The 22,872-nt window shown below is 38.6% G+C and overlaps 1 protein-coding gene across 2 annotated transcripts in view; it reads right to left on the reverse strand.

Moving 5' to 3' along the window:
* Positions 1–242: 242 nt before the first annotated feature.
* TIPARP (TCDD inducible poly(ADP-ribose) polymerase) overlaps positions 243–22,872 on the reverse strand; it is a 30,884-nt gene continuing 8,254 nt past the window's right edge. For both annotated transcript variants that reach the window (XM_023733870.1, XM_004379167.2), the window contains 4 exons: positions 10,879–11,047; positions 9,433–9,593; positions 4,325–4,603; positions 243–3,691 (listed from right to left, as the gene is read on the reverse strand). In XM_023733870.1, coding sequence (XP_023589638.1) covers positions 3,244–3,691; positions 4,325–4,603; positions 9,433–9,593; positions 10,879–11,047 — 1,057 coding nt within the window. In that variant the 3' untranslated portion in view covers positions 243–3,243. The remainder of the gene's footprint in view (positions 3,692–4,324; positions 4,604–9,432; positions 9,594–10,878; positions 11,048–22,872) is intronic.

Raw genomic sequence — 22,872 nt, forward strand, 5'->3', positions numbered from 1 at the left:
GAACTCTATCATTTGACAGGTCTATACAGGAGCCTGTCTCCAGAAGACGTGTTGAGTGAGTTAAGCAATAAGAAAGACCAAACAGCAATGCTGAGACCTTTCCAGAGGTCCCTTTACTTCCTACGGTGATAGCCTGAGGAGCTAAGGTTAGCAAGCTAAAGAAGGTATAAAAGCACTGTTTGATTTTGTTTAACTTGCCTGCAATAAGAATACTTACATAATAAACTAGATCCAACACTATCTTTTCTAAAGAAAATGTATCTGGTTTTTAATTTGTAAATAACACTATCAACTGTTTGTATAGCACTTTACAGAAAGTTTTCACACTGTAGGGTCTCAAAGTTGGAACATTCTTATCATTTGTAGTCTTTCCCAAAAAAGTCCACTTCAGAGATGAGAAAACTAACCACCTGAAAGGTTAAGTGGTTTGTCCGAGATTATAGTATAGTTATACTAGAAAAATAAACAAAAAATATTACCACAATAATAGCAATAATAACATAAGTGATGCGGTTAAATTCTAGAAAAGTACCATGCAGAATTTTTTAAAAGCATTTTGTCAGGTCTCAATTAAGGATAACTAGAAATATTTTGTGGTCATATTGTCCTTAAATGAAGGAAAACACAAACAGAAGAAAACACCTCTGATCTGAACTGAAGGGTGATGTTTGGGTGTTGAATATAATTCTTTCTATTCAGTCATTTTCAGACTTAGTATAATAAAAATTCCTCTTTCAAGATCAGTTATTTGAGGCCCTAAAGATTATTTTTTATAACGAAATAATCATTTACTAAAACAAATGGGTTTACAACAAAAGGCAGAGAGTTGGGTTTCAGCACTAATTACAGGGGATCCAATATTTATAAACTTTGCACACATTAAGAAAAAAGCCTTCCTGTCAATAGGATCGTGTGACGCTGGCATATTTCAGGAGTTTGCAGGCTCTCTTTCCCTGGGAATCTTAACCACAGTTAAAATTAAAAGTAAATTCCAGCTCTTTGAAATGGTGTAAATTACAGCCATGCCTGCAGGGAGAAAGAATTACTGAATGCATTTCAGTATGTTTGAAATCCATAGAACCATAACAAAATTTAGTCTGACTCCATAGTTCTTACTTTGTTAAAATATACAATATATGGGGATTTAGAAAACATTACACTGGGGGAAAGCACTATCAGAGATGCTTGCATTTACCGACCACACAGCTTCAAACCGGCAGAGCACTGAGGTGCTAAGAGCTGACCTGGCTCCTACAATCCCTTTCTCTATTTCCTTCAGCACCTGTTGACCGGGACAACTTGCTCATATTTCTTTCTCTGTAGCACTGTGCTGATATAAAACTTGCCCCCTGCCCCAAATATTTCCCTGCAAAGTAAAACATTCACTCTTCTCTTGTGATTTACACTCAACTGCTTGATACTGCACTTCCCGCTGTTTCCCAGGGCAGGTTCTGGTCAGCCCTGTTGATTCAGTCACCCAATCACACATTCAATCAACCAGTGCAATCAACGGGCAGTTAAAGACCATCAATTATGTGCTGAATTCAGTTACCTTAAATGGAACCAGAAGAACAACAAAGAGTTTTAAAGAATTACCAGAACTTTTATTTTTGCTTAATTTTATTAAAAAAATAAATATGTCATAAAGCTTTTTTTTCTTTAGGGAGGAAAAAAGGAACAAGTTTCATAAAATCAAATAAGCAATGGTAAGGTGTCTTAACTTGAAAAAGGCTGGGAATCACCGGTTTACAAGTTATAATCAAATGAAAGAACTGACTCAAGGTGACGGCCACAGCAGGCTGCTTCATGCCAGTGGCAGCAAACAACAGATCAACTAGGGCAAAATAAATAACCGCCTGGAAGCCCTGATAAGTGCTTAAACAGACCGATCCATTGAGACACCAGGATAGATACACCTTGCTTCAAACAACACAGAAGTTCCTGAAAAGTTATGTGTAAATGAAATAACTGCAAACATACTAGGAGAGCTTGGTATCTGAAGGAATTCCATGGTAAATTCTTTTGAATAACCACCTCCACTTTTGTAAATCCAAGAATTTGCTTTGCTTAAGGCGAAGTATATACCTAGCTGCTACTTCTCTGAACTGAGGCGTCAGCACATTCACCTCACAGTGCTCCAGCTGGGCCAGCGGCACAATTTCCAAGTTTGTGTTTCTATCAAGTAAGTAGTGTAAGACAGAGTCAGCCAGGGAACCCAGCTGCGTCTGGCAAAGCAGGCCTGGGGGTGGGACTGCCACCCTTAGCAACAATTCCAAGTCAACAAAGACTTCTGAGAGTCTACTCTGTACAAAGCACAGTAATAAACCTTATCAATTCCGCTGTAGGTGTACTTCCTTTCTAAAACCTGTAATCGGGCTAGGCCTGGAGCCCCAAAAGAAAGTAATACTTGTAAACCTGACAACTGACTTTAACCAAAACAGCTGCCTAACTCCTTCAGCGTGGGGCGGATGATGACGGAAGAGACTGAGCTTTCCGTGGCTGATGTCTGGCAACATCAGTTCTCTCTCCTGTAACTGGTAAGTGAAAATTTCTGCTGATGAGAAAAAATTTTCAAATAGTTCTTTTTACTTCCCCTGAACGTAACTCTGGATCCTCAGGCAAACTCTGTGGGACAGTTAAAGTCACTGATGCTCTCTGGTTGGGTGATGTAGTTCAGTCCTGCTGATACAAATGAAAGTCTCTTTCTACCCACCAGAATCGCGTGAACTTACCCTACACCGTAGCAGGGCTGCTGTGGACAGGGCATAAGCATGGTAGTAGCAGTGCCAGTCAGTCTTATCCCTGTAAACAAACACAACCCTCACTCTGCTCACAGCCCCCATTTCATCCGGCCTAACTTCTACCAGGCCCAGGCCCCAGCCACACTTCACTAGTCAGGCTGATATTCAGTATCTTTGTCTTTTTGTCAAATGCTTATAATAACACTGCTGACTCTACCTGTACAAGTGTGACTGGAAAAGAGGATGCAATCTGTCATCTTTTCCACACTGAGTACACTAACAATTAGTAAGTAATTAAAGGATAAGTGGTCATTTTAAAACTTGTGTTTTTCTTAAAAAACAAAAACAAAACAAACTCACTTTCTAGCACTTAAAAAAGTGGGTCTGAAAAGTGCCCGATTAATGTCCAATGCTGTCCCCCCCTCCCAGCCCCACCCATCCAAAACCTGCTACAAATGCTGGATTGAGTTCATATCAAATAATTTAGCAGTACCAAGATTTTTCAAATGGAAACAGTGTTACTGACTTCTTCATATTGGATAACAAAATAAGGGTAACTCTGGTCATCATTAAAAATGACAAAAATCTGAGGCTCAAAGAAATTATCCACGCAAGAGTCATACAGGTCACTGGTGACGCAGCCGGGATTGACTGGCGGCGGCCGTCTCATGCCGTGACTGCCCATCGTGTATCTGCCAGTCAGCACTTTGGCCAAAAACATGAAATGGACTCCTTTGGAGGACTTCTTAGAAAAGTTGTGAGAGTAGCTTGCCTTCTTTGCAAAGTAACTGCCCTGTCCAAACATGGTGGCATGCTTTCCGCAGACTCGAGGGTCAAAGTTGTGCTTGCAGATTCCATCCACCACATCCTGGGAGGTTCCATGAAATAAATGTCTCTCGTTTATTATCCTGTCACGGCCAAACATTTTCCTGTTCATATATTCCTTTTTCCTAATGTAAAGAGGGGACAGGGAATTTGGAAGAAGTACAGATCAGTTTCATAGGCATTTAGAGGTTGTAGATATAACTTCTCTGTATGGTTTCAATGGGGAGGAAATGTAAAGTAGCTATTGAGGGCAAAAGGCCATGAAAGACCACAGTAGAATTTACACTTTTGCTTTTCTCTTCCATTTCAACTCGAGTTCTCATGTCTTACCTTCCTCAGGATGCCTTCCTTGTCTAACTCCACTGATCTGAGTGTCCCTTAATTCTGAGATTCTTCAAACCTGCAAATGCCCTCTGCGCTACACTGATATGTTTGCTGACTTGAGAGGCAGCGTAGTAAAGTGGTTAAGAGTGAGGCCTCTGGTGCTAGAATGCCCGGGTTTAAATTCCAACACCGTATCTTCTTAGAAGTTATGACCTGTGGCAAGTTACCAAATTTCTCTGGGACTCAAGTTCATCTCTATGAACTGCAGTTTGCAATAATTCTACTCATAGGTCTGATGTAAGGATTAAATGAGTCAATATATGGAAAAATACAAACATATTAAACACTACACAAGTGTTTATTATTATATTCTGCATTTGCCATTAGCTGAATTCAAGAAAAGCGCTCTTAAAACTTTTTATACTTTGACTCACCTTTTATATTTCTCCCAAAGAAACTGATTTTGGACTCTCAATATTTGTAAAATTCTATATTTAAACTCGGGCACAGTCTTATGAAAGAGATTGTAAATGATTCGATAACTTTTGTCCTCTGCAGAAACAGGCACTTGGATGAAGTCCTGAGACGGATGCATATAAACCCAAGTTTCAGGGTAAAAGTTTGCTGAGGTGACTCCATCGGGGCAGATAATCTGTGATGAGGAGGTTGCTTCAAGAGGCGGAGGAGCCTGTGTGGGAACACCACCAAGTGTCCTGGAAGGGGGAAAGGAATGTAAATGTAAAACTTTCAGAAAGAAGTTTATATCTCACATTATAATGTTCTGTGCTAGTCTCAGATACTATAATTTGTATACCTTACACTTGCTTGTGTTTGAAAAACAAAATAAAAATGCTATCTATTTAAGAGAGAAAAAAAATCTTCAAACACTGCCTGTAACATGGATAACCTATTATTAGCCTCTTCCTGGCCTCCTCCCTGTGGAGAAAACTTTGGAATGTATTGCTACAAGGCAACCAAGCAAGAGCCAATTTATAAATATCTTTGCTTTCTGGATCCTGGATTCCTCTTTTGCCTAGATATTTAAAGAAACCTTGTTTCAAGGGAGCAATGATAATTTAGATGCTTTCTTCAAACTTTGCTGCCACTAAGCAGAAAAGGGATCATCACTAAAGGTTATGTGTGAAGAGGGAGAAATGGGGGGTGGGGCACAAAGTGGGGCCAGTCGGGAAGAGTGAGAAGACAAAATGTCAACAAAGTTTAAAAGTCTACTTTGATTTTGCCATAAAAACAAACAAAAATCATGGCAAACCCATTGAAAGCTGGTAACTATTTGGTATTGCTTTATTTTCCAAGAGCACATGTAGTATCAAGGCCATCAACAGGATTCAAGCGTTGTGGATTTGGGCGTGTTCAAGACAGCGCCAATCACTGGGAACTGGGCACCAGAATAAATTTCCTTGAACCTTTCAATTCAGGTCTGTTCTCTGAATGAATTTAAATGAGCAGCAGTTTTCATCAATTACTTATTCCTGCCTGATTGAATGCTTTAATTTACATTATACTTCTTAGCCATTTTCAACACAGAGAAAAAGGGAAGAAGCAGCAGAGAGAAAGGAAATCCTGACCCTGTGACCCCGTGTCAGGGCCAAGGTACTCTAACACTCATCAGCACACAGTGGTCACAAGGAAGCAATAATGTCTGCCAGACTTCAGAAATTAGGAAACTGGAATTTTCAAAAGAGTTTGTGATACAGAGGTTACAACTGTGTGTGAACAGGCTTCTAATCTCCAAAGAGCATAGCTCACCATCGCCGTCATCATAATCTTATCCATCTTATACTCAACACACACTTTACACACGGTAATGCTAATCATTGCAATAGCCTTGCAAGATGGCTTGTTATTCCCACTTTTCAAATAAAGAAACTGAGGTTCAGAAAAGTTAAATAATTTGCTCTAGCAAAGCTAGCAAACAGCAGAGACAGGATTTGAATCCAGCACGGCCTAGATACTAGCTCATGCTCTTTCCACTTGCTATATCCTTCACAAGTGATGGATGAACACTAGGATTCCAACCCAGGCCTGTATAACTCTCTACCACTACTCTACATCATCACAGTCTTCTGACTTTTCAAGAGATGGCTTGATAAGAAGCTAAAAGCTATGAAAGCACAACTGCCTTCTACAGCCCCTGCCCTCTTCAAGTGGCTGTGCCTCCAAGTCCCTTTGAGAGACGAAGTCCTGGGTGGATAGAGGATTTACCCAATCTGAGTCAGAGCACATTAAAAGGGGTACTGGATTCTCCAGCTGTCACAACTGAAGACACAAAGTTCTTGTCCTCTGGAGCGTTTTCTCAGAGCCCTGACAGATCTTCTGTAGCCCTGGTTCATAAGTCCATTTTTCGAAGAGAGGCCCTTTATTAGATCCTCAAAGTCCATAACGCCTTAAAAATCCATCACTACTCTGGAAAAATGGAGGGAAAGCATAGAACACAGGCTCTTCATTTTGGTCTCCCTCTATTCCCGCCCAGCAAAGAGGAAGGTAAGACCCAGCCCACTAGGTTTTCCAATGTTATCAGGGGCTGAAGTTACCAACAGGGGTTTCTGGGTTGGGAGAGCAGGTAACATTCTCCCTAACAATCTTTGCCCAAAACAAGCGTTAGGCTGTTTCAGCCCGTACTGAAAGCCTGACACTGACAACAGAAGAGACTCTGCTCCTTTCTTCCTGATGCCACTCCTGCCTAAAAACCAGTTCTAGACGAGGAAAACTTCAAATGTAGCCTTTCCTTTTTGGGGGGATGGGGGAAGCGGTGGTCTGTTATTTACTTACACATGCCTGAAGGTAAGGCTGTGTAAATAAATCCTATCTATCCTATGATACTAAATTAGATTATATAGAGTAGCATCCATTCCCACCCAAACATCCTAACTTTTAACAAGAAAACATGCTAATTGATCTAAAACATAAAAATGCATATAGACATTGGTCTGGTGAACTTCTACACTCTAGTTGCCATGGATTAAAAAATACATATTTCAAGCACACTTACAAATATGCCTTTATTTTCTGAGAATACTGAGTATTTATTCAGCTCGTGGGGATACCAGTGATATACTGCATGCTTTATAGCACTGTACCAACCTCCTTTAGAGTCAGTCAAAGGGTAGTGACCTGAACTCAAGGACCTCTGAAGAAAGGATTTTCAGAAACCAAAGTCACCTTTTATCACTCTCTTCCCCTCTCCTTTTTAAAGATGTTTCCTAAACCAACTTCAGTGATGAAGTAAAAAATTAATCGTTTTATTCTTTTTTAGGAGGGCCAAAGAAACCGTATCAGGGCTTCTCATAACCATGAGCTAATTACATGGGGTGGATGTCCTTCCAGCTGAAAGAAATCTATCTGAGATGTTCGCCTGTGTAGCCTCAGCTCAATTATTCCAAGAATATGAAAGAATACCTCCTTTTTATCAGCCTGATTAAAAAGCAGCAGGGAAAACTGCATTTAAAAAATGCCAAATTTGTAAGCATATTCATGAATTAAGTCAGCCTCCCACATCCCCTTTGCCCCCTCTGGCATTCCAAACTCTTACAGGCATCTCTGATTCCTTGACAATTGTGGCCTCTTCACCTCCTACATTTTTCTTTGACCCTTTGCATTTAATAACACTTAAAAACCAAACCAAACAAAAAAACCTTTCTTCTTGGCTAAGACCATGGACCCTCTGGAGTCCACTTCTTAAATCTGCTTTTTGGAACCAAGCCCTGTTCTCTTTCTCCCTTCCAGGCCAGTCCAAGTGCCCCTCAGGCGCAGACTCTAGGGCAGATGGGATCTGAAGTGCTGCATTTACCACTAGACCCTGGTGAACCTGCTGCTTCTCTGTTCTTTTCTACTTGAAGTGTCTGCATAATCTCTTTGATTTGCTGAGCTCTTACTTTATACCTGATTATCACTGTTCCAGGCAGGAAGACTAAAACAGGAAATTTTCCAAAGAAAAAGGGAGGAGAGTGACATTTTTGTTCTCTTGGAAGCCTATATTATCAACAGTAAGGCCTTACTTGTGACATTAATCTACTGCTGCTTATATTATTTTTATAGTTCATGCTTTTACAAAACAAGCCTAAGTTTAAAGAGAGAGAGAGGTTATTTCACAATTACTTGTCTCAGGTTCTAAACAAATCAATTTTCCCTCTTCATTCAAACTCCCCAGCAATGCAGCCTGTGAATGAGCATTCTTACCCTCACACAGAAGGTGCATCTCACCTGATGGGCTCAGCACGCCAAGCTGCCCGTCTCACTAGTGAGTTCCACCACCTAACTAGGAGGACAATATGCTCCTGACTACTGGACGCAGACACTATTAACAGCTGGGCTAGTGGAATCACAGAGATGGTATTTTTATTTGTTCTAATTTAAAAAAAACAAAACAACCTACAAGGCAAAAATTTTCACAACTGGCCTTTGAAGAAAGCACACATTTACTCTAAGCCAACATATCTCTCTAAAAGTGATTTATTACAAATAATTTTCAGATGCAGAGCATTTCTGGGATTTTTCTTTGTATTTTATTTTTTTATGTTCCTTTTGCAATCTCAGAATTAGTCATTAAGATTCTGTCATAACAATCTGGGGAAAGCACAGTTGGGCTTGAAAGAAAAACTACTAATAAGAATAAAAACAGCGTCTTCACCTCAAAGGTCAGCAGAGAGACTAACCAATATTACTTGAGATCTCTCAAGTTTATAAAACCAAGCAAATCTAGTATTTTCAAAATCAGGCTCTAAAAATGGTAAATCTGGTTGGAGTATATGATGATTTCCCTAGAGAAAACGAACTTTCCAAGGTGGCCACGCTGATGGTGATGGGTCGCAGCTTCTGGCATCTATGCAGTGTCAGCGGGAGAGGGAAGGAAGAAATGGTAATTGGGAAAAAGGGAGACGAGCTCACCTACTTGAATTCAGTCTATCTTTTACCAAGAAATGGTATTCTTAATAAGTATGATGTGTCTCTAGTGAGTATCACAGGGAGAAGTGCCTTACTTATTAGCAAACAAGAATGTAAAGTATCTGAAAAGGTGAATTTTTTCTTCCCATTCAAACTCACTCAAGGAAGAAGAATGGAGAACACTATCTCCTTACAGGACTCTCGTGGCACAGCCATTTATCTGGGCTGGGAAGTCCTGTAACATGGAAGGATCTCATCAGAAAACGCAGTTTTCCATGAAGGAAGTGAATGCCAACTGTCACATCCCAGGTATAATTACTTTTAACTGTGGAAAAATGTTAGCTCTACCTTGTTTTTAGTTTAAAAACAAAACAAAAACTCCAACAGGAGAGTCACTCTTAGAGCTGTCCTCCTAGTGAAGGGCAGAAGTCATGCTGAGCCAATCAAGCGAGATGCAGATGTAACTACAGCTTGGCTGAACTCTATCTGTTGAAGAAGCAAACCCAAAGAATAATTCAGAATTCCAATTCTAGAGGTAACAGGCAAGATAGTCTCATCACTTAAAACTGTTTGCTCTGACATTCAGCAGTGCATGTACATAAAATGTGAGCACAGATGCGGCTCTCCCTTGGACACTTACTGTAAATACGGAAGCAGGATGAAGCAGGAGCGGAAGAGGGGTCTCTTTTTTATCTCTCTCCTGAAGAAGGAGTTGTGGAGCGTGTAGTGGTGGCTCCACATCACAAATCGAACCTCTTTCAGACCCCGGGAGTTAGCTTCCTCAATCAGTCGAATAACAGACTGCGGAGTAGAAAACGAAAGGTAAAGAAAAAAGAGCAGGTTTTTTTAAAAAAGGAAATAAATAATCACTATGAAATATGCAAAAATGCTAATGCAACTAAAGGCAAAAATAGTTAAACCCTGCTCTTAACATCAGAGGAATTTCAATAAAATACAATGAGTCAAATCAATTCCCTTTATTAAGTTGGGTTTTTTTCTGGGCACGGTGGGGATGCAGAGTGGAAGGATGTTTCCTGTTTGGAAGGGCATGGATGGATGCCTTACAAAATATGTGAGGCCGAGGGAACCACTCTATTCCATGTGAGGTTTTAACAATGTCCTAAGAGATTTTTTGGTGTATATTTCTTAAGGGAATTTCCAGAAGAGGAATTAAAGAGGAATTAAGCTCCAAACCTAAGACACTTCTCAGAGGAAAAATGCAAGGACAGTCCAAGAATTCTGAGAATACATTCAAACAGACTCTTATTTTCTTTGGAAGGTAGATACGATTATTTTTAAAAAGTCAGAAATTTTAGTTTAACGTAGTATTTTATAACAACTAATATACTAGGTTCTCTTCCTTTGCAATTTCTTAAAAAAAAAAAAACTGAAGTAGGTAAGTCAGTTCTCCCTTTTTTGTAATTCTAGAAATGAATTTAATCAAATGAAGAAGTCAGATCTTTGGGATGTAAAATTAAAGTTCAATTCATTTAAACTTGACTCAGAATTCTCATTCATAGGCAAAGTAAATCATCATCATTTTAAAATTCTGCTTTATGCTTGATCAGCTATTTTTACTGTCTAAGACTGAGGATGTATGTGCAAATAGGACAGAGTTTTAAATGACTGATTTTGCCTGGCCATCACTCAATAAATATTTTCAAGTACTTCTTCCAGGGGTCTAAGAGTGATTATTATTCCACTAGACTTCTGAAATGCTCGGTGTAACACATGAGCCATCCCCACGAGCCCAGGAAGCAGACAGAGCCAGCAGTCACTCCAGTGCTCATCTCATTAAAATTACTCCAACAGCAACTGATTTTATATTTTAAGATTCTGGGGAAAGCATTTTATTTCTCCAAAGATACTGACATTCTATATTAGGGATATCAGCAGATTAATGGGAAGAGACACATTTTCAGAAAAATTAAGAACGAAAAGTCTTACTTAACAAGACTCAATTTTACATTCGTAAGTTCTATGATGACAATTTATAGTTCTGGCCAGTCATTGTAGGAAAGAACAAAACAACAGTGAAAGACAAAAAAATGTAAACGCATTTTTTTGAAAAAGAACCTATAAATACCTCAGGATATTCTCGCCATCCAAAGTGGTCCCTACAGAAGTATTTCCAGACTGTGTGGTAAACGGAGTTGACATTGCTAGACGGTGGTGTGGACAGCCTTCGTAGTTGGTCAAAATCAGTTGTTTCATACACATTCATGGCATTCAAATCTGCCCAAAATTCTCGTCCCCTATAAGAGCCAAGAAAAAAACTATTAATATTAATATATTTGCATAGACATATCTAAATACTTCATTGGACATCAAAAATATCTAGGATAGCCTGTTGTGAAACTTTTCAAAACTTGGCTTCCTTGGAGTAAAAGGACAGTAACTGGCTGTTTCCCCAACACCCATTTCCTACATTCCCTTTCTTAGCAAGACTCAAAATTTCCAGGTCATAGAGTTAGGGTAGGATTGATTTCACCCCAGTATCACTGGCCTAAACCAAGCAACATAATCCCATTCTCCCTTCCACTGTGGGATGAGTCAAACCGAGGTCTCGGCCAGTTGTGGAGTAAGCTTTAGGGTGGAGCTGACACAGACAATGGACAGTGAAACAAAAGAAACTTCTCTTGCAGTGTCCTCTTTTTTCAGATGCATCAGTTTACCTAAACCGACAGAGCATATACAGCATTGCCCGATGAAAAACAGGAAACAAGAAAAATGACTCTAGATGAGGCCCAATACTGCTAAACCACTGAACATCAATAATGGGTGGGTTTATGGTGATGGGAAATTTGGCAACAATTATGGGTGGTGATCGAACAATATGATTACTATAATTGATGTCACTAAATTATATACCTGGAAAAGGTTGAACTGGCAATGTTGTGTTATATATATTTTTACAACAATAAAGAAAATGGGTGAGAAAAAAAAGTTGGCAAAACATGAACAGAGAAATAGTTGGATTATGAGGTTTTGCTAAGAGAATACTTCTGCCATTCTGTCAGTGTTTTGCTACTGCTGAGTCAGCATTTCATGACTGTTTCGATACTATGGGGGAATCCTACTACATGAATCATAATCATTTAAGAAATTCATTTATAAAAGGTGGTCCAATTCAAACATTTGGGTTTCTTTTTTAATGGAACTTCATTTAGTGTTTAAAACATGTGAAGCGTTAGATGAAGTAAGTACATTAAAAATAACAAGATTGACAAAATCTTCATTGTGCTCCTCTCTTTCCTTTTTGTGTATGTTCAAAGATTCCCTAAGAAAATATAAAAAATGAAACGTATTATAAAATAATATCACAGATATTAATAACCGAGTCACTAAATTGCAGAATACATCCCCTCAACACTGGAAAGGTCACACTTCCTGCCACAGTAGATTTCCAAATGGACGCATGTAACACACAAAACACATGGGTCCAGTGAGCATTCAGAATAATTGGTACATGTGAAATTCAAATTTTCCCAATAATTACCTATCTTCCTTGCTGTAAATTAGGATTCTGAAGAGTATTAACTTGGCCTATGGGTTTTGTTGGTCAGTGAAACATTTCCCAAATTCTACTCTTGAAACACTTGTTTCAAGGACTGTTAATAGCTATTCTGTGCAAAAGAAAATTCTGTGGTCAAATTCTTAAAAATGACCTCATTACAGACTTATACAATTTACTTACTAGCGCCTCCCCTCAGTCCCTTTAATAAGCTAACATAGATACTGAAGCAGCATAACGAGGGCTGTTAAGCATCCCTCCAAACCTTACGTGACAATATCCTCCCTTTTCGTCATGAATACCTATTAACATCTCTCAATAAACTCTTGCCAAATGTCAAGAGAAGAAAATCTACTTCCCACCCTCCATTCTGATGTTGGTAATTTTTAAATCAGGTTCTACTCTTTGAGGAAAAAAAACTCAAGTTATATACCAAACCGATGGTGCCAAGAAGTACATAACTTGTAAAAAGCAGTATGTTCCTTTAAAAAATCCTAAAGATATTCAAGAATATCCTGCTTTCTTGCTTAAAAAGAATACTAATTAGCAAGATGTAAGTTTTCGTTTTTTAACATTTTACTGTATTTTTGGTGAAAGTGTGGATGTAGTTTTAAAAAGCACATAATTTTAATTAAGGATAAAATGGGCATAAGACAGTCAAATTTAGTTTAAAATCACATTTGTTCACTGCTTTGTACAGTAAATAGAAATATTTAATTCAAAAGGAAAAGAATGTTTCTAGGAAGTCCTTAAAAACAAACAAACAAAAACACTGAAAACTGAAACTCCTATGCCTAAATTAAACTTTGCATGAAGCTGCCTTAAATAATTTTCATTGAACTTCAGAAGAATCTGACATTAACGCTGGGAAGAGAGATGTTAACTTCTTTTCCCCTCTTAAGACCATTTCTAGTTTCTAAATAGATTTTCCCCTTTTAAATCCATTTCCTAGCAACTGTTCCCAATTATGAGTTAACAAATCCTCAGTATTTCCTTTAAGGAGTTCTTAGAACAGCAGTCATTACATTAACACGCACTATAATATAAACAGCCAAAGCTTTTTGCTGTTCAAGTGTCAGATTTTATTCCGGACATCACTCAGGCAATTTCTGTTTAAGCCTGTATTATTGAGACTTCACAGATAATGATTTGCATGAGAAAGACATCTTCAAGTGCAGCTTTTGCTACATTCTCTATGCATTTCAGTCCTTTGGGCATCATGAAATTTCGATGACAAATCCTAATTTACTACAATCAACTGTTCTTTGGACTGATGTATCAAAGTACTGTTTTAGCTCTTTTTGATTTTCAATATGCTTTTCTAGACTTGACAGAGACAAAACAACAAATCTGAAAAACATTAAATTATCTCTTTATAAGATTAATTTTACCACCTGCTCTCCCTTAAACAGGGAATGCTTTAAGAATTCAAAGCCAAGAGTTTTTCTCCCCCCTCAATCTTCATCAGTATAAATGCATGCAGTACGGATGCCAAGTGTTCAACATCTACCACTCTTTATCAAACCATTGTTTCCTATTATCAGAAAGCAGTTATGAGTCATCTATGTGTGGTAATGGTGATGGTGGGCTGTATTAGGCAATACACAAAGAATTAAACAGATGCAGTCCCTGGCATCCAGGGGCTTCTAAAAGAGGGGCTTCCAACAAGACACAAAACAAAAGCAGCAGTACATCTGTCTATCTAAACTCATCAGTTGAAAGTACATTCTGGGAATAAGAGGACAAATGATAGACACACAGCTTTGTAATAGAGGAAGTGGTTATTGGAGTCCAGGAACGGATAAAGGTTACGAAAACTAAGAAGTTTATTATATCAATTCAAGAGGCTTTCTGTGTAAGAATTTTAGGAGCATTTTAAATAACCGAAAATATCACCATGAGTAAAGGGTTGTGTGGAAGAGCAAAAAAAGTTCTTCAAGCACTTTGCATCTTGGAAAGAGGGTGGGGACAGGAAGGTACAGGAGTGGTACAGATAGCTGGAAAAGGAGACCTTCTAAGCGAGGGTACACAAGAGATGAGGCAATGTGAGCCAGGGTGTAACAGGCCATTTGAGAGATGTCAGGCTATGAGCTGAGGAGGTACGGCCACGGTCACAGAGCCTTAGGCGTAAGTGTAGGGGTTTAGAGTATTAAGTAAATAAAAACAAAGAGTCTAGGTGGTAAGTACAGTAAAAAGAGACAGTGCCTGACATGGGGGTGGGGGTTATGGAAGTGGGTGTCTTTGTAAAAGCAGGGTGCAGTAAGTAATCCTGTTTGGCAAGGGCATTCCTACAGAGGGGTGGCCAGAAAGAAATGAGTATGGGAGACGGCCACTGTGCAGCAGGATTAGATTTTGCTAAATATATTACATGTAGCTAATCAATCCAGATTGATTTACCCTATTATGATGAGTCAAAACAAAAAATCTCGTGAACGGGCTGCTGATTTTTACTATAAGAATAAACTTAAATCATTGAAATATTATTAACGATTCTATTTCTACATGATTTGCCAACACACACACACCCCACCAGACATACCACCATGAAAGTCCAGATGTAAAAATAATTTAGAATTTAGAATTCTGAAAAGGACACCTATTCTCATAATTTAGATACTCTGTCATTGTTCTCCTCCTAGCCAACAAATATCTTGACATACTAATTAATTCCACATTTTTCTGGCATATATTATCAGCGCATAGAACACCAACACCATGTCAGAAAGTATGCCCCCACACCATCATTTCTTCCATGTGTGTTTCAGATACTAAATGCAGGAAAGTAAAAAGGCCTATAACGTAAACGATAAACAGAGCTGAATAAAACAGAAATTAGTTAAGAACACAATGTCTTTCTCAGATTAACAGTTCTTCAGTTTATACACTGGGGAGCTCAGAAAAGAGGGTTACCATTTTAAGCAATTTATTTATTTATACGTTGTTTGAAACTAAGGAAAAAATGTGACAGTTAGAAAAAGTGCTCTGGGAACAACCGAGAGGCAGAAGGCCTACCTCACTGGGAAAGGGGTCAGGAAAAGTGGTCAAGTGAGGTGTCCCAGAGTGGGTGAAACGGGAGCCACATGCAGACAAAGGGAGGCTGAGTGACATGCATAGAACCTAACCTACCAAGGCTCCAGAGAGCGTCTGAGAAGCACATGCTGTGTGTGTGTGTGTGTGTGTGTGTGTGTGTGCGTGTGTGTGGTGTGTGCGCGCGCGCGCGCATCTGAGAAGCGCATGCAGTGTGTGTGTGTGTGTGTGAGAGAGAGGATGGTAAGAGGGAAGGCGGGACTGGGTAGGCTGGCTGGGGTCAGATAATGAAGAGCTTTGTACGCTGGATTAAGAGGTTCGGACTTGATTCGCGGGCAGCAGGAATCTCTGATGGATTCTCAACAAGCTCCATACTTATCTTTTATAAAGACCACTCTGACAGTAGCAGTATGAAAGATTTTGTTTATTTATTTTTGGAAACAGAGGGCAGGGAAAGGTGAAGGAAGGATGAAGAGGCACTCATTTGTAAATATTTAAAGAACTTAAGCATTCTATACTTAGCCATTTACAGCTATTAGGACTGCACTCGAGACAATGATGAGGGAGGACTAAGGCGGCAGCAGTGGAGACGATTTGAGAAGGGTTAGAATCTAATTGGATGGAGGATGATTACATGTGGGGCAGAAGCAGTGGAAAGCAGAAAGTCCAGGATGTGTCCCAGGTTTCTGATCTGTGTGACTGGATAGACAATGGTGCCATTAAATGAGACAGGAGTTACAGGAGGCGGAACACGTGTCAGGGGGAAGATGATGTAAATAAAACGCAAAACTCAGACTTTAAGTAGAAAGTTTTCTGGACCCTACTCTGTACAGTTAGAAACTTGGCTTCCTGCCTGTAAGAATTAACAGGGCTCTACAGGGATAAACCTGTGACCTCAAACTAATTAACACCTACTCTACTCAGCTATACTAACTGGACACAATTATAGGTCCTCTTATTTTACTACTATGACATAAAGTGAAAATGTCTCCCAAAACTGAGGGTAATAATGGTAGAAGAGTAAAGACTAAATGCAGTATAGAGTACTCAAGCTTTGCTACAGGGTTAACACAGGCATGACAGATGCGGTATGTTCGCTGCTGCTAAAGAAATTTCACAGGCACACAAAATATAGCTGGCTTTTGATACCTGGCTTTGATGTTTCCAGGAACTCATTTAGCAATGCTGGAATATCTGGCAGCTTACACATCCCTTCAAAAATGTTACAAGGTGATGAGAATCAAAGCCATGGCCACACAATACCAACATACTTTGTGAAAGCTGTGTAGTTTTTCAAGTTCAGAGAACTATGTATTCTAACATTCTGCGTTAGAGGCATAGTAGCTGTCATTTCTTCTGTTACTATTTAAAATTTTAGCTAACATTGCCTCAAATAAACAGCACAGAGCTGTTGAGCGGAGGCAATAAAAATTATCTACAAATGCTTACGCCCAAACCAACACTTTTCAATATTTACTAGAGGTTAAAATTCTATGCTTAACTCCCACATTGTGACATTGGATCTTGGTAACAACTGGACCTTCCTCTTGGTATCTGGAAGTAACTGTAGATACAGACATGCCCACAAATCAAACTTGGGAGTTTACATTATTATGCAGTGGCCTTGAGTGGTTATGGGCAGGCTAAGAACCAAATTTGCCCGCTTCTAACAAGATCCAGGCTTAATCAAGGCAGTACTGCTAAGGCTTAGATCACCCTAAAACAATTAACATGAAACAGACAGCATGGATTTATCTTATGTTTCTAAATTCCTTAGGAGATTTTTGTGTAGATAAAAGTGTTCCCCACTTTCTAGATACAATGAGTTTCTGGAGACAAGCTCTTAAAAAAGAAAAAAGAAAACCACAAGGCAAAATTCTGACTGTATGTGCTGATCCCTTGATCCCTCCTTGGACTCTTGGAAACAGGTGAATGAGAAGGCAGCAAGCCAGTGAGTAGACACTGTTCGGAATCGCATTTATCTGTGTGCCAGATCCCATGTTTGACTTACAAATTGTTGGACATCTAAGCTGTAGTCTTAAAGTCATTCTAGAAGTGAACACAGTGGAGCTAATCAAAAAGAAAGGACAAGAGATTGGAGAGAAAAGGAATGCAGGTAGGTTTCCTAAATGAAAGGCTATCCTGTCTTTAGGCTTCTGTAATTCTATATTCTACAAAGGCATGCGGGAACTAAACAAACATAAAATACAAATAGCTTATTCTCAAAAGCTTTCATACGAAGATATGGGCATTTGAATAATCTAAAGGCTTCCTAAACCCCTAATAAATAATATACACTGAAGTCTCCCAATGCAACCACCAAAAGCAAATTATAATGTACACTTGAGGAAAAAACAGCTAAAATTTTTTTATTTTCTTTCAATTACAAATCCACCAGATCAAAGCAAAAAACACAAAAGAACTTTTTAATACGATGTGGATAAGCTAAAAGCTTTTATAAATAAAAATGCACTTGAGATTAGAAGATCCTACAGCTCTCTATGTACAGAGGTTTAGGATTAAATTTTGCACCCTGAAGATACCAGAAAGGTCATACAGCCTGAACTTGTATCCAAGTTCAATCACAGGTCCTGAGACTCATAGGAGTTAACTGTAAGTGAGACATACTTCTCAACCATGGAGAGGAAGTGAAACTTAATTTCTATAAGAATAGCTGGGATAGAAAGAACTAGTTTTTAAAATTTTTGCATCATGCCTTATACTACACTTTAAACTATGCAGTTACTAATTCTTACAAAGATGAGTAAATATCCCCTTTGTTAAGTGAAATATTTTTAAAAACTGAGGTTTTTATCTTGCCTCAAAGTAGACAATAAAAGTCTGCCACCCATTCAAGGCACAATTGCACTTAATTTAATTTTGTGGACAAAGAATGTAACAGCATTTAAACAGGGCTGAAATATGTTATAAAAGTTCTCTACAAAAATATGATAAAATCAGTACTATATGTAAATGCTCAAACTGCTTTAAAAATAAGTTTCAAACCTCGAACAATTCAGAACTCATTTACATATAAATGAAATACTAATTAGAAATAATTATCGTAAGAGATTTACCCTCTTAAGCCATAATAAAATACAACTTACTGGCTTATTTCTGGACTGACTTTTAAAATTACAAACTGGATTATCTAAAAAAGGGTTTTACTCAGAATTTCTCCCAATTTACCCTTGTCTTTCCCCCCCAATTAGTCCAGATAAACTAACTGATGAATGAACCAATTAGAAATATACTCACTGATGGCTTACTATATACTTGGTACTGAGAACCCAAACATAAGTACAAGAATCTCTTAATAAGCTTTCAGCCGACTAAAGCTTTGAATGTATACAAGCTAACTATATAATGAATTTATCAGTCTGAAAATTCTTTATGCACATTTCTAAGGAAAAAAAAAGACTTCCTACAGCAAAGCTATTAAGAGATAATTTTTTTATTGTCTAAGTTTTATAAACTAAGACTACAAAGCCCTTCAACATAGTCTTAAAGTCAGTAACTTCTTCTCGGAGAGAGGGATTCTACAAAGCAAAACTTTTCTGAAAGATTCAATTTTGTTGATTTAAACAAATACACAAATCTTCTGATATCTGGCAGCACTTGGACAATCCAAACATCAGAAAGCAAGCAAACAAGTAAAGCTCCCTGTTTCACATCTCCCACCCCTATTCATGCATGTTTTCTTTTATTAGGATGAGTAATTAAACCCTGGAAGGCAAATCTAGTACTTCTCCTGTGCTTATTTTTATTCTCTCAACGCCTGGAAACGAAAGAGTGAAGCCAGGTGACAGGCAGAAACCAAGGACCAACCACAGCAGGAAATTATTTAGAGTATTTTGTGTCATTTGCCCTCTCTCCACCCTGATCGAGCCGCAGGAGCTGTGAAGACCACAGAGTGCAGGCATGATTCTGAAAGCACACGGCACGACTGCAAGCAAAGTTCACCCCTGGGCCCCCTACCTCCCCCCTTGCCATTATTCACTTACTATTCAGCACTGGTAAAAATTTAGAGCAAAGGTCATTCAACTCTATGGACATATGTCAAATGAGAAGGAACAGTTTAAGAATCCCTTAATTAACCCTGAAGAGAAAAGTTAATGTAATAAAGAGAAATTGCTAAATTGTGGCCTAAACATGTTTTCCAATCATTATGAGAAATGCTGTTTCACTGTAAGAATATTCACAAATCCTTCCTTTTGCTCAGAAGCAATAGCATCAAAACAGAGGACTTCCACTTGCATGAACAATACAAATTACTGAACTTTTTCTCAGACAACTGAGTCATGGGGGACTATAACACAATATTTACAAAACACTTTGTGGCACACATATTCTGAAGTCACTGGTTTTTGGGGAGCAGTTACTCTTAGATTTCCACTCCCCCAAGAGCGTATCCTTTCACTGTAATGTCCATGTAAAGGTTCTTTACTGGACGAGTGGGTGTCACCAGTAAGTAAACAGCACAGGGCAGAGATAGAACAAGGAGACAGACACATTTTGTTGTACGGAAACCGCAAATAGGAATGTTTAGTGAACTCCCTTCTATGCTTGTTTTAGCAACAGTAACTGGCTAGGTCAGCAAGGAAAATTGGAAATTTCACATAGGACAACTTCTAAAATTTGAGTTCCTGATCACAGAATTTATTATATTTAGGTGAAGTCTGCAATTAAATTTTCAAATTAAAATCTTTGCAAAACTACCAAACTGAAATGTGGAATTTATTTTACATAAAATCTTCAGCTTTCAAAGATTTTAAAATGTATTTCAGAACCTAGCACCTAACACTTATAATTTCAAATTCCCCTATTAACATGCAATTAGATGTATAAAAAATATGAGGCTTTCAGTTAATGTGTCAGGGATTGGGCTGGATTAGGTTTAAGACTTGCAGGGAGAAATTTCAAATAGGGGTGAGTCTGAGTGCAAAATAACTCCTATTCCCTAGGAAGTACTGTCATTAATAATCTATAAATATAAAAATAAGAAATATTAGTTTCCTCATATCTAAAATGTGTGACTTGTCTGCTCCTAGGGATGATGGATGAACTTCTGAAATATTCCTTTGTACAGTATGTGTATATGGTGTTGCAAAGCACGGTTTGACCCATGATCTTGGGCTATTAGCTAACGTTGCAAACCCAGAATGAAACAGAAAATGGCTCAACCCTCAGCACTGCGCTGTCTTGCAAAAATATAAACTCACTCACACAAGTTATCTTAAGACTCTCAGATTATAAAAGAGAAACCCCATTACTTTTACAAAGTGCGTTTCTTTGAAAACCTACAGTGTGTAATTTGAACCAGCCTTGTAGAAAGTTGTGCCAGAATACTCAAGAATTTATCGTGTAACTCAAAATATTTTTTCATTTGCAACACTGATATACACATGCACTCAGTTTTTTTCCCCACAAAAAGGAAACTGCAACTCACAATAGGAGACGGGTAAACCCACTGTCGTCAAGTTGATTCTGACTCATAGCGACCCTATAGGACAGAGGAGAACTGCCCCACAGGATTTCCAAGGAGCATCTGGTAGATTCAAACTGCTGGCCTTCTGGTTAGCAGCCAAGATCTTAACCACTGCACCACCAGGGCTCCAGGAGACAGGTTAAGAGGACCTGAAGTCCTAATTTAAATGTGACCTAGAATCATCACCATCAAGGAACGCAAAATCAAGTAGTCTCAAACCAGGGGATTAAAAATAAGAGAGGCCACAGGAAAAATCGCAATCTCAAATGGCTGGATTTTAATGGCATCCCCTGAGTAGTCAAGATTTGGATGGGCTACATACTGCTTCACTCTTCAGAAACAGCTTTCACCCCAGAGTAAAAGTGAGGATCGCTGATCAAGATCAGAGATGCACATAAGAATTTATGAATCTACCTTTGTTTTATGGTTGAACATTAAATCCAGAATCTAGAAATTCTAGTATAATGAGAAATACGAAACAGTCACAAGTAGAGGACAGAGTAATCAGTCAAAAGTAGCATTTTTTGCATGCCCACTATGTGCAGAATGAAGTTTTAAATGTTGAATGAAATTATTACTATTCCATTTTTTCCCATTTATTCACAATAAGTAAAAGCTATGGATTCAACTCAATTAAAAAAAAGGATAACGTATCATGCAATTATTTTTAGGGATAGCCAGATAACCTTATAAGCTACCTCCTCCAACTGCCTGATTTAAAAGTTACAAATCTTTGCTTTTTGCACGGTTCATTTCGGTACCATAAATACATCAGAAACACTGACCCTACCCTGAAGCCAGGTGACAGCTGCCTCAAAAACTCTAATCTGCTTATTGATGAAAACCCAGCAAGGGAATAAATGAATGATTACTATTGATTCCCGTGATAGCTCTACACATGCCTCGTAACTTCTCTGGATTAGTATAGATAGAAGCCAATTAGTTTTATTTCATATGTAAATAGCAGCATAAAGAGGTACAAAAAAATAATTCATTGGCTTGCTTCATCCTAAAGCACAAGGCACACATTTTGAAAGTCACTTCAAACACACTTCATGCTTATGGAGCTCTCTTTCTCTTAGGCAGGAATTTTTAAAATAATTCAACTCATCCAGCTGTGTATATTCAAGAAATACCCAAAAAGTCACAAGGCATAGTAAGTTTCAGCTGTTCTCTCTCCAGTGTTATCAAAAACACATAATGAGTTAGTTCATACATCATCACAGCTGTGCAGGCCAGAGCTAACTTGGCTAATTTAACTATTCCAGCAGAGTTTAGTCAGGGACCCTTCAAAAGGCGAAATACGGCTTGGATCTAGATAATTCCAGGGTTTTGAACTGGTTCCTTCAGGGTGTAACCCCTGCTGAGAATCTGCATTTCCACCCCAGGTATACTGAATCAGAATCTACAGTTTAACAAGATCCCCAGGTGATTCTTATGTATAATAAATTTTGACTGCTCTACTAATGGTTCTACTAATGGTTCTCAGAACTGGTCCCTAACCAGCATCATTAGCATCACCTGGGAACTTGTTAGACATGCAAATTCTCAGCAAGGGTTCGAACCGGAACAAACCGGTTCGAAGCCCTGGATAATTCCCTCTGCAAGTCATACAGAATTAACAGCATATGCTCTTTATTATCATTTATATGTATTTCTTCTTGTCTTCTAATCTTCTTAGAGTTTCTGTGACATCAACCAATAGTACTGTCGCTTGAGCAGATTTTTAAAAAGGATTCCAGGAGCAATTAGCAATCAAAATCACCCAGAAACTAAGACTGTGACAACACTCTAGGCGTATGCCTAAGCAAGTAACACCACACACCAGTTGCTATTGAGTCCATCCTTACTCATAGCAACCCCAGGTGTACAGGCATAGAAATGTGTTCCATAGGGTTTTCAAGGACTGATTTTTCAGAAGTAGACTGTCAGGCCTTTCTTCTGAGGTACCTCTGGGTAGACACGAAAACTCCCTTTCGGTTAGCAGCAAAACGCATTAACTGTTTGCACTACCCATGGACTCCTGAGTTTACTGCCCAATAAAACTCCCT

The sequence above is a fragment of the Trichechus manatus genome, unplaced genomic scaffold (genome assembly GCF_000243295.1).
Source record: "Trichechus manatus latirostris isolate Lorelei unplaced genomic scaffold, TriManLat1.0 scaffold00062, whole genome shotgun sequence".
In the NCBI taxonomy this organism is placed as follows: domain Eukaryota; kingdom Metazoa; phylum Chordata; class Mammalia; order Sirenia; family Trichechidae; genus Trichechus; species Trichechus manatus.